The sequence below is a fragment of the Camelus ferus genome, chromosome 16 (assembly GCF_009834535.1).
Source record: "Camelus ferus isolate YT-003-E chromosome 16, BCGSAC_Cfer_1.0, whole genome shotgun sequence".
NCBI classification, from domain to species: Eukaryota; Metazoa; Chordata; class Mammalia; order Artiodactyla; family Camelidae; genus Camelus; species Camelus ferus.
In genome coordinates, this window is record NC_045711.1 from 47,335,609 (window position 1) to 47,347,387 (window position 11,779).

The following is an 11,779-nucleotide window of genomic DNA, read 5'->3' on the forward strand; positions in this document are numbered from 1 at the left end:
CCCAGGCGTAGGTTGTGTGTGCAAGAGCATGCCTGGCACACAGCAGGTGGCTGCTACATGGGGAGAATTAGAACCAAGAGTTTTTGGTTCTTGGCTTGAACCCAGGAAGGGCACTCCCTAGGGGTGGCGGTGAGATGCGCCCACCGCAAGGTGGCGTCCTCCATGAGGGGATGCCCGCCTCCTGCCCACTCAGGAGCTGGGAAGCCCGGTAGGGCCCGAGATGGGGTGCCAGTCCCTTGGGTAGTTCTTGAAAGATCCTGGTCTTTCTTTAGAACCAGTCTCTGTATTCCTGCCACTGTTTCCTGGTGCCTCTACTGACTGCTTCCCCTGAGATGCCCCCAAGTGACATGGAAGACCTCTGCAGGGCCTGGAGACACTTTATTGGGGACAGGCTCCTGCCACAAGCGAGGGCTCTGAAGATGGGGGGCTATTCTACCCCTTGTTCCTCTGTGTTCCTTGGGCTTTGCTGATAGCAATGGGCTGCACTTCATTTCTTGATTCTTTTGGTTACAGTTTTAGTCATGCTGGGGGCCCCCCCAAGAGGGGCTTTAGGGGCTGAGGCTGCTCTGGCCCCCTTCCCTGCCTGCACAGTGCTTTGCTGGCCCCTGGAAACCAGAGGGCATGATTTCTTGGTGGCAGAAGAGGCTTGTGGCAAGGAGGCAGGCTCCGGGGATGTGTCCTTCCCTAGCTTGGGAGTGACTGAAGGACTGCTGTCCCCAGCCATGGGTGCCCTTGGCAGTGGGGGGAGGTCGGTGAGGGCGGGCTGTGTCTCCACCCTCAGAAGATGCTCGAGCAGGGCTGTCTGCTGCCTGCGCTCCCGGTGCCTTCTCATATCCTGCTCCAGCTCCTGGAGGAAGCCTATGAGGGGCAGGGATGGTGGGTGGTGGATGGAACCCAAGGCTTATCGGGAACACCCCTGGGCTGAGGAGGAGGTCCCTGGCTGAGCACCTGAGCAAACTCTCCCTAAGGGGGAGGAGTGTGAGGCGGGACCAGGATGAGTTGCCTGCCTGCCCAGACTGCTCCTGGCCCTGGGACCACCTCCCCAGACACCACTGCCATCTTAGCTCCTCCCAGACCCCGCAGGGCAGGGGTGAACTCTGGGGAGGCTGCAAGCCTTGAAAGCAGGGTCACCTCGCTCTGAGCAGAACGGGCCACTCAGCTCCGGGAACTCCTCGTCCTCATCGCTTGAGGCTTTATCCTCCTCGTCCGAGGTCCAGCGCTCTAACACCGGCTGCCCATCCAGGTACAGGAGCAGGGGCAGGGCTTCTACCACCCGCTCCCTGTAGGGCAGAAAGAGCAGAGGCTACCTGGGTGGGCACCCCTGGGTGTGGAGCCTGGGAGCGCAGACACAAGCCACAGCAACCACACCAGGAGGGGTGCCGTTCTTGAGCTGGAAGCTGGGCCTGTGGTCAGGCCAAGGAGCTGGCTCCAGGTGGCGTTATGGGTGTGGGAGGGAAACAAGGGGTCCGACTTGAGCTGGGGTGAGGGAGGGAAAGATGCCAGGGACGGTGCCCCGAGGTTTGTGGGCCGAGAGGGAGCTCAGCCAATCAGCCCTTTCTTCCCACCTTCAATTCCTCCTCACCTGTAGCCATCCTGGGCGGTGCAGCTGTTTCCAGTCAGGTTGAGGATGAGAAGGCTCTCGGGGAATTCATCTGCCCATAGCAAAGGGAGACCACTGCCCCTCTGCACAGCCCCCAGACCCCCTGGAGCATGTGCAAGCACAGGGAGAGGGGGGCAGAGAGGCGGGAGGGCCCCGCCTGGGACTTATTCCATGAGCCAGGGCAAAGGCTTCCTACCCAGCTTCAGTACTTCTATCAGGTTCTCCGAAAGGTCCAGAGACTGGAGGTGTGGGAGGTCGCGGAGGTTTTCCACCTGCCTGATTTGGTTTCCTGCCAGAGACAGGAAGCTGTAGGGGAAGGGAGGAGTGCAGAGACAGCCAAATCACAGAATAGCTGGAGGAAGGGAGGAGAGCACCAGGCGCCCAGGTCCCCTGGCTAGGCAGCTGGATGACGAGTGGGGACACAAGGCTTTTTGGGGTGATGGGCTAGGTTTGTGGGGGTCTTCTGCTGATAGGTAGTGGGCGTGGGGAGGTCTTGAGCCAGTTCTTTGCAGGTATTACCAGGTTTCCTCCCCTTCATTCTCCCTCTTCTCCTCATCCCTCACCCTGCCTGAGCCCTGGCACCACTTACCGCAAGGAGGGGATGCAGGCCAGGTTCTCAATTCGCTGGATCTTGTTCTGCAGGAAGAAGCCGAGGTGGGGAAACCAAGCTGAGGTCAGCTGTGTTGGGGGGCCCTTCAAAGGAACAAAGCCCCAAGACCCTGTCTACTCTTGATCTGGCCCTTTGGGAATGATCACCCCACTCCTTGAACTGGTAGTTACTACTTTGGGATGATTTGCTTTCTCCAGGTGGGTGGATAAGGGTGTAAACCTGGGGCTGGCTAAACTTGGTTCAGGTGTGCCCTGCTCACCCCAAAACCAAAGAGTGACCCGGAAATCAGAAGAGGAAACCAAGGGCCACAGGGAAATCAAAAAGGCCTTGGTGGTGGATTGCACACAAGAAGGGAACAGCGAACATACACTACTTTGATCCGTAAAGTTTCTGTCGGGAAAGGTTCAGGGATCTGGGTATATTCAACCTGGGGGAGGCTGGAGATCACCTGCCCACCCCCACCCCCACCCCCACTGACAAACAGCCTTCAAGGTTTTGATGGATGCAGAGGAAGCTTCTTGGTTCCCTCTTCCTTTTCTTCAAAACAGGAAATGGATTTTGAACTACGTAGCATGAGAGATTTAGAGTAGACTACAAGAAGGACTTCTTGAACAAGAGACATGTTCAACAAAAAATAGTGATTCAAGAACATGGTCAGGATCTCTTTTGGGAGGATTGGTCTTTCAATTCAGAAGGATTCCTGATTCATCTGAAAACAGTGAAGGTCTGCCTGCCTGAACACTAGGAAGTGGGCAAGATGACCTGGTTGGCTCTTTTCAGATTATAGACAGACCTGGCCCACAAGGGATAGAGTCACCTCCACAGGGAGGAGGAAGGGCAGGAGGCAAGAATTTACCGCTTGCAGATAGAGGCTGTGAAGATTCTGGAGGCCCTCTAGGTTCTTGATAGTGGTAATTCCCTCCCGATCCAGGCGGACAGTCTGCAGTTCAGCAAGCGTGTGAAACCTGGGCAAACAGTCAGCAGAGTGGTGTGACAGAGGGCCACTTTCTGTGGTGTCTTAGCAGGGAGATGGAGGGGATGGTGTCTTAAAGAGGGGTGGATGGCTCAGTGACTCTGATCAGATGTCAGGGACACCTGCTTAACTCATGAGGTTGGGTCCAGGTTGTGAAACTGGGTTGACTTGGAGACCTGGGTCTCTGTCAGTAGCCCCAGGAGGGATCAGAGTGAGAAGGGAGTAAGGGCCCTTGGACTGGGAAACTGGGTGATGGCAGCTTATGGTTCCTGGAGAGAATCAGAGAGAGGGAGGAGAAGACTTCCTCAAGCCAGCTTGGGTGAGGGAGGCAACAAGTGAGACAGAGAGGAGACAATCTCTGCAGGAAGATCCTTCCTCACCTCCCTTCTCAGTGGTCCATGGAAGGGAAATCACTTGTTCCTTCACCCATTCATTAATTTCACAACATTTACTGAGTGCTCACTAGAGAAAAATGACAGTCCTTGCCTATCACTATTAGGGAAGAAGCCCAACCATCTATGACAAATGGGTGTCAGAGGCAAGTGCAAGGGACTAAGGGCAGACATGGACTGTACACTGAGTTCAGACTAGGGGGAATCAGGGAGTACTTCCTGGAGGAGGTGACATGTGTAGGCACTAGCCAGGAAGGTGAGGTAGGATGAGGAGAAGGCATTTCAAGTAGAAGGCATAGTATGTATGAATCCAGCCCTTCTTGAACTTTAATGTGCCCATGAATACATTGGGGGGGAGGTTCTTGTTAAAATGCAGATTGATTCAGTAGGTGGGTCTGAGATTCTTCATTTCTAACAAGCTTCTACGTGTTGCTGCTGCTGCCCCCTTCTCCCCTGCCACCCCCGCCAGCACCACTCTGGGTAGTAAGGTGCCAAGGTGTGAGAACATGGGGTCTTAGGGGAATTGCACACTTGTGGAGAGTGGCAAGAAATAAAGCTAAAAAGGCAACAGAGGTCAACTCATGCTAAGGTGTTTGGATTTTATGCTGGGGGTACTAGGGAGCCAAGGAAGGTTCTGCCAGATTTGTCATTTAAAAGGATCACTTTCAAGGGCAGGGAGACTAAGGAGTCTGTTGAGAGGTGATGACATTTAAGACCCTTATTTAAAGCAACTGAGTGGTTGGGGGAGGGTATAGCTCAAGTGGTAGAGCGCATGCTTAGTATGCATGAGATTCTGGGTTCAATCCCCAGTGCCCCCTCTAAGAATAAATAAGTCAATCTAATTACCTCCCCCCACCAAAAAAAGAAAAAATAAATAAAACAACTGAGTGGGCATGGTGAAAAAGAAATAGAATGATTTTTAAGGAGGGAGAATCAATTGGATATTGTTACTGACTGAATGTGTGGAGTAAGTAAAGAGAGGGACAAAGATAACTTGACAAATGAGTACAGCTCAGTGGACTGCTGACATCCTGTGTGTTTCATTCTTCCAGCATCCTTTCCTCCCCTGTGCACTCACATCTTCTCTGACAGACCCTCATCCTCAGGGAAGGCCAAGTTCCTCTTAGTGATAAGGGCTTCCGTAATGCACCTGCTGCCTTCCTCCGGACTCTGGGCAAGCTCAGCTGTGAAAAAATGAGTCAAATTGTTACATTTCCTCATTCTTGAAGGACAGACTCTACTGTCATCCAGCTGTTTCACCCACCATCCTACTTTCCTGCTCACCTCCAGGCATGATCTAAAAGCTGCTGGCCTGGGGCAGGATTGGAACAAACAGGAGCAGAGCAGCTTGGGCAGCTCCTGGGAATGGCGGAACCCAGGCCGGTATGAGGAGAAGCTCAGAAAATTGGAAGACAAAGGAAATGGGTTGGTTCAGAGCCAATTGTTGGGGGTAGGGTAGAAGACGAAAGTAAATTGAAATGGAGGGTCTGGAGTTTGAGGGGCGTAGAGGGGATTTGCTGGCCGCCTCCAGGGAGACTGTAGGTTGACAGTAGTGCCTGCGGTTGGGAAGAACGGTTAGAGTCTAACGTCGTTGCTAAGAGACCGGACGCCAAGTAGGAAACGGGGGAGGGGGGGCGGGCTCACTGATGCAGGACTCGGCGCATGCGGATTACTGCTCCAGCCAGCGGCCCCGCCCTCTGCTTCCGGTCCAGGGCTTCCCCACAATCCTTAGCTCCTTCCGTCTCGCTACGCTCCCGGCGGTTCTTCCGGTGGCGATGGCTGCGACCGTGGCTGGGATGCTGCGAGGTGGTCTCCTGCCCCAGGCGGGTAAGGAGTGGCCCAGATCTTCACGGCGCGTTCCGGCCGGTGCTCTCTACTCGTCTCCCACCTCTATTAATCTCCCCTCCCGAGATCTCTGACCCCAGAAAGCTCCCGATAACCCCGACCCCAGCTAGATCACCGGCCTCCTTCCCCCATCTAATTCCCTGGGACTCCAGAATCTAGTAATAGCAACACAGCAGAAACGTCAGAGACAACCACAGTATTTATTCTCTAGGCCGCAGTCCCTCTGCCTTGTTTGGGGTTTCTCTAACCCATCACCCAGCTCTTTCTGCCTCCAGAGATTCCTTTGGTTGGACCACGCCCCGCCTTGACCTCGGTGCTATGTTCCCTTCTTAAGGTCTCAGCCTAAATGTCATCTCAGGCCTTACTTGGCCACCTTCTGCAAAGCAGGTTTCCCCTGTTAAGTCTGTGTCTTGCACTCTGTTTATTGACCCCTTTGCCTCATCACAATCTTGTAATTTTGCATTTGTTTACTTGTTTCCTCAATTAAACTCCATTAAGGCACGACCATGTTCATTCAGCATAGCCAGCAAGTGGCATGGTGCCTGACATGAGTAGGTATGCTGTAGATATGTGGTTTTTTTGTTTTTGGTGGGTTTTTTTTTTGGAGTGAAAAGCCACATTAAATTTATTTAATGAACTCTGGAAATTTCATGTTTCATATATATGTCAGAGTTCCCCAATTACATTTTTTGTTCATATCTTTATTTATTTAAACTTTTTTTATTGAGTTATAGTCATTTTACAATGTTGTGTCAAGTTCCAGTGTAGAGCACAATTTTTCAGTTATACATGAACATTCATATATTCATTGTCACATTTTTTCCGCTGTGAGCTACCACAGGATCTTGTATATATTTCCCTGTGCTGTACAGTATTGTTTATCTGTTGTACATAAGGCATGCTGTAGATAAGTGTTTAATGAATGATTTTGAGTATGTAATATAGGCCAGACACAGTAACAGAGACATGTATTATTTTGTTTAAACCTTGAAAGCATCCTAAGAAGAAGGCATTATCTTCCCCTCCTTACAGGTGGAGAAATTCAAGTTTAGATCAGTTGAGTGACTGGTCAAGGTTATAGCTTGTGAGTGGCAGAAGAGAGATTAAAATCTGGATTCATGCATGTCAGTTATATCTCAATAAAACTAGAAAACATTTTGAAAAATGTGGTTCCATCCGATCTAAAGCTTTGTTTTTAAGAGTTAGGTTTTGTGGCCACTGGCAAAAAACCTCTCACCCCAGCAAATCTCCATGGTCTCTGACCGATAGAGCCACCTTCTGGCTGAACCTTTTCCTGAGATCCCATCCCAGTCTTGAGAAGGGCTGAAAGGGGGAAGCTGTAGTTTGGGTCCTTTTGTTGAGAATGAAGGGGTCACTTTGGCTTATGGCTTTCGAGTGGTTCCCTTGTCTTCTGAAAGGTGCTCTCCAGCAATGCCTGTAAACAAGAAGCATGGAGAGAGGGAGCTGTGAGGACAGTGTAACTTGTCCCTCTTCAAATCATGGGAGAAGGAGCAATGCCTAGAGTGGTGGTTCTCAGACTTTAGCTGGCATCGGCATCACCTGGAGGGCTTGTTTCACACTATTAAAAATTGACACAACATTGTAAACTGACTATAACTCAATAAAATAAAATTTAAAAACACAAACAAACAAACAAACAAAAACACTATTAGCCAGCCTCCGATCATATTGGTTTGAGGGTGATGGTGGTACACACTTTGAAAACTACTGGTTCAAACCAGGGGTTGGCAAATTATGGCAGGGCTGGTCACCATCTTTGATACATACAGTTATACTGGAACACAGCCACGTCTGTTTATTTACATATTGTCTGTGGCTGCTTCCATGATACAATGGCAGAGTTGAGTAGTAATGACAGACCATGTGGCTCTTAAACTTAACATTTTTACTGTTTGGTCATTTAAGAAAAAGTTTGCTCAACTCTCTCCTCCTTTTAAAAATGTATTCAAAATACTTTCTCCTTTGTTGTTCTCATTTTTCCCTCATCTCTGCATAAAAAAGTGCTGGAGAAATGGGAGCCTTCAAGGATCAAGCAACTGAGCTAAGGTTACCCATTAAAGAGAAGAGAATATTTGGGAATTCAGGATTTCTAGCAGACAAATTCCTTGTCCCACTCAGTGCTGAGGCTAGCTCTGTGGGCTGTGGTTGTCTCTTCCCAGAGGATGGGATTTTTCCCTTTCCAGGGCAGACTAAGGTCTCCAAGAGACTGCATCTCACCATATTGTCGTTTCTCCTCCCAGGCCGGCTGCCCACCCTCCAGACTGTCTGCTATGGCTCCAAGGCCGTTACCCGCCACCGTCGTGTGATGCACTTTGAACGGCAGAAGCTGATGGCTGTAACTGAATATATCCCCCCAAAACCTGCTGTCAACCCAAGATGCCTGCCACCCCCTCCCAGCCCCCCAAAGGAGGTAAGGAGGAGACTGGGCATGTCACCTAGTGGTGGGCTGGTGGATTAAAGTAAGCTTGTCCTTTGGCCATAATGAAGTAGCTCTCTAGGACATTGTCATCCACATGATTACTTTCCCACTTTGACTCTATAGTCCAGATACTTTAACGTGAAATCTGCACCTGATTTTGCATTAGCCTTTTGGACTCTGGATTGGATGGGCCTCCTGGATTTTCTTCATTCTTGTCTCCAAAAATGTATGTGTGAAAACTATCCCTTCAGGTAGGGGTAGGGAAGACCTTTGCTCCTGTCTTGAAGTTTCCATGTTTTCTTAGAGGAACAATACTAGGTTTTTTGTCCTTGAAAAAGAACAGAAAGACCAGTGGAGAAATGGTAACTTTATGGTGGTTCTCAGGTCCACAAGTTCTCAACTTCAGGAAACAGTGTTGAAGTCTTATTTTGTGACATTGCCACAGTTTTGAATTAACACTGCGAAAGAATAATCTTGTATTTATGATTGGTAAAATAATTCAACATGAGTACAGTGTCAGAGGAATAATTAAAGTAATTTTGTGAACATTATTGTCAAAATAACGTTCATTGGGTCAGACTTATGTCCTGTTCAGGGGCACCGAGTGTTCTCAGGTTTGAAAACCACTGCTCTAAAGACTGCTATTAGCTAATGGAAATGAAAGCACAGAGTGGGAGACGGAACATGTCTCTGAGAGTCAGGGGTCCAACTATCCTGCCTGTACACGGATCTAGCCCACATTTGGGCATCACTGGAAGCTCCAGCACCCACCCCTGAGGGAGCTGGGTGCGAGGAGAAGAGGCAGCTTATATCCCCTTGATCATCCCTTCCTGACTTCAGGAGACGGGCCTTGTCCGGCTCCTCCGTCGGGAGATAGCAGCAGTTTTCCAAGACAACCGAATGATAGCTGTCTGCCAGAATGTGGCTCTGAGTGCAGAGGACAAGCTTCTCATACGGCACCAGCTGCGGAAACACAGGATCTTGATGAAGATCTTCCCCAACCAGGTAGGGAGCAGCCCTTGGGTGTGGGTTGCCCGTATTTCCCTGTCCCCGCCCACTCAGACCCCAGCATCTCCATAGATATCACACTCCCGACTCCTCCCCTCCACGGCAACCCTCTAGTCCGGTGCCTAAACTGCAGTTAAGGGCTGAGGAGACCCTTGGGTTGCGCCGTCAGCCTGTTGTGGCCCATGACCAAGGTGGGCGGCTCCTCCTCCCATTTATCTCCAATAAGCCCTTCTTTCCTGCCATTCCAGATCCTGAAGCCCTTCCTGGAAGATTCCAAGTACCAAAACCTGCTGCCCCTTTTTGTGGGGCACAACTTGCTGCTGGTCAGTGAGGAGCCCAAGGTTAAGGAGATGGTGCGAATCTTGAAGGGTGTGCCTCTCCTGCCACTGCTAGGTGAGCAGGCACCCCTGCCGGCTAGGGGTGAGCATGAAGACAAGTGGGCAGGAATCTGTGTTTACAGTATCTTCCCCACTAACACACGTATACTCCAGGATTCTTCAAGAAAGTTTAGGAAACAGTGACTTAGTGGGAGTTGGGCCAGACTTATTATGTAAGGGAAGGAGGGGAGGGGATTGATCCCAAATAGTGGGAGTGGGGCAGGGCACAAGTGGGAATCAGATTTGGCAGAAGGCCGGGAGGTGGAGCAGGGCAGTGGAGAGCAAATGCCTAGGGTTGAACCATTGTTTTCGGAGAAGAAAAGCATTTGTGGGACCCTAGCTGATCCCATGTTCTTCCAGGTGGCTGCATTGATGACACCATCCTCAGCAGGCAGGGCTTCATCAACTACTCCAAGCTTCCCAGCCTGGCCGTGGCACAGGGGGAGCTGGTAGGAGGACTCACCCTCCTCGCGGCCCAGACCCACTCCCTGCTTCAACACCAGCCCCTCCAGCTGACTGCCCTGCTGGATCAGTACGTCAGACAGCAGCACGAGGGGGACTCCATCGGGCCAGCCAGTGAGCAGCCGAATCCTCCTGACCCAGTTCCAGACTCATAGCCAGCCTCTTATACCCAGCCTACCCATAAATATACCCTGCCCCTATTGCCTGTGCCATCTTCTGTCAGAGATGTGGGAGAACTTGGGGTGGGAGTGGCATTTGTTACCTGGCTTTCATTGACAATGACTTCTTGGCCATCCAGAGATGCAGAGGGAGTCCATTTCAGAATGGAGGCTCGTAATCACTATCTCTGTCCCTAGCCTGGGACCCGATAGGAGCAATCTTTCCGCTCTCCAGGTCCAAAGCAGAGAAGCTGAACAGAGGAGGATATTGCCCTCAGCCTCTTTTGTCCATTGTCCCTTGCGGCACGTGCCTCCCAGCCTGTCCCTTCATGGCTCCAAAGTGCCGGCATAGCTCAATTGAGAAATTGTGCTGAGAGTGGCATCTGCTCAGAGCCTTCTGTGCCAGGCCCTGTGCTGACCACTTTACATGCACTAGTTCCTTTATTTCTTACATGTTATCCCCATTTCACAGAGAGGAAGACTAAGGGGAGGAGGAGTTAAATACCTTGCCCAAGGTCATGCTGTTTGTAGGGGGCAGCACGGGAATTGAACTAGCTCTCTGTGCTCTGAAGACACTGCCCTGGATTTCTACACTAGAACTTTCTCATTAGAGTCCCAGGCGTGCTTGGATGTTAATTCTCTGCCTTCAGGGTGTGCCGTGTTGTGGAAAGTTTGGGAGCCTTGCTTTATGATAGAATGAAAAGCATTTTACTTTACTGCGTTTTGCTGTTTACAAGCCTATCTTCCCTATAGACATGTTCTCAGGGTCATCTCTGACTCACTTCTCTTCCTAGAAAATCCTTCCTCTTCCCATGTCCAAGCCAGTTACTTCCCTGTGCCCATGCCCACAAATGGCTTTTCTTACATGCTTGTCCTTTTGAAGGCAGCTGCCCACTTTGCCCAGTAGCTAGCATGTCTCAGGTGGTTCTGAACAAAAGAGCTGAAGGAAAGCCAGGACTCTGTATTAATGGTCTGGTGGCTCTGGAGTAGGAGGCCTCGTCCACGTCACGGGGAACCGTGAGTGCCTAATGAAGGAGAGAGGACATTTGACTAGGAGCCTGCCCTTCTCCTTGATAGGCACGGTTCTGGGTGAACACTGGGGTGATGTGGGGAGGGTGGCTGTTGAGCATTCTCCAGGACCTGGAGCCGTGCCACAGCTCCCTTAGTCCCGGGCGGACACTGCCCTGGCAGTGATGTTCTGCGGCAGCTTTTCCTTCCCTGGTCCAGGACCTATTTCCCACAGTGCTCAATCGATACGATGTGAATTAGAAAACCCTTGAGGCTCCTGGCTACCAGAGGTGGCCTGCGCAGTGCTGTCCAGTGCCCTCCCTGAGTCCCAGAACCCTGCCAGGTGGTGCTGACAACACCTCCCTAGGGTGACAGGAACAGTGCTGAGGTTCCGAACGGAACAGGGAGCGGGCATCGCCTGAGAGATGTGTAAGACCCTGAAGGGTAAACCAAGGCTTCTGTGGGGACAGCTGGGTGGGGGAAATGGCTTATGTTATTTTGGGAATTAAAGAAGAACCTTGCATTGCATCCTTCACCTTGTGGTACCTGAGGCCCCACCATTAAAAACCCTTTCCAGAAAGCAGCTGCACTGCAGTTACAGCCGTCAGTCCATTTCATATTCATTTGAATGAATTCTACACCTTTCTCAAAAGCTAGTTTCTAACTAGAACGGAGCAGCCAGACACAGTACTCCAGCGGAAGGGCAAAGGTACTCAGAAAGGGAGGCCATGGGTGCCGAAGTTGGCTCCACCTTGCCCTTTAAGAGCCAACTGGTTGTTGCTCCAAACCCAGTCCTGGTCCAGAGACTCTGCAGGCTCCAGGCTCTGGGGTAGGGTTTGTCTTGCCACATTGGTGCTTCCAGCACCCCCTTGGGTCCTGACCTGGTGGGGCATCACCCACAATGAC

General features: G+C 51.0%; 2 protein-coding genes across 2 annotated transcripts; one reads left to right on the forward strand and one right to left on the reverse strand.

Moving 5' to 3' along the window:
- Positions 1-361: 361 nt before the first annotated feature.
- On the reverse strand, positions 362-5,155 carry LRRC46 (leucine rich repeat containing 46). Its single transcript, XM_006176388.3, has 8 exons — positions 4,860-5,155; positions 4,654-4,759; positions 3,067-3,175; positions 2,190-2,236; positions 1,797-1,906; positions 1,583-1,652; positions 1,132-1,280; positions 362-858 (listed from the first exon to the last, which is right to left on the reverse strand). The coding sequence occupies exons 1-8, from the start codon at positions 4,867-4,869 to the stop codon at positions 488-490; spliced, it is 972 nt and encodes a 323-aa protein (XP_006176450.1). The 5' UTR covers positions 4,870-5,155; the 3' UTR covers positions 362-487.
- Positions 5,156-5,289: 134 nt separating this feature from the next.
- MRPL10 (mitochondrial ribosomal protein L10) lies at positions 5,290-11,456 on the forward strand. The gene is made up of 5 exons (XM_006176387.3): positions 5,290-5,402; positions 7,682-7,851; positions 8,701-8,865; positions 9,117-9,261; positions 9,606-11,456. The coding sequence occupies exons 1-5, from the start codon at positions 5,351-5,353 to the stop codon at positions 9,860-9,862; spliced, it is 789 nt and encodes a 262-aa protein (XP_006176449.1). The 5' UTR covers positions 5,290-5,350; the 3' UTR covers positions 9,863-11,456.
- Positions 11,457-11,779: the final 323 nt, after the last annotated feature.

Excerpts from the sequence above, each read along its gene's own strand:
- LRRC46 (XM_006176388.3), bottom strand. Across the intron at positions 3,176-4,653 it reads GAGGGTCTGTCAGAGAAGAT|GTTTCACACGCTTGCTGAAC; the intron begins GTGAGTGCACAG and ends CTGTTTGCCCAG. Across the intron at positions 859-1,131 it reads CCCGTTCTGCTCAGAGCGAG|GCTTCCTCCAGGAGCTGGAG; the intron begins GTGACCCTGCTT and ends TGCCCCTCATAG.
- MRPL10 (XM_006176387.3), top strand. The coding sequence starts at position 5,351 with ATGGCTGCGACCGTGGCTGGGATGCTGCGAGGTGGTCTCCTGCCCCAG. Across the intron at positions 7,852-8,700 it reads CTCCCAGCCCCCCAAAGGAG|GAGACGGGCCTTGTCCGGCT; the intron begins GTAAGGAGGAGA and ends TCCTGACTTCAG. Across the intron at positions 9,262-9,605 it reads GCCTCTCCTGCCACTGCTAG|GTGGCTGCATTGATGACACC; the intron begins GTGAGCAGGCAC and ends ATGTTCTTCCAG.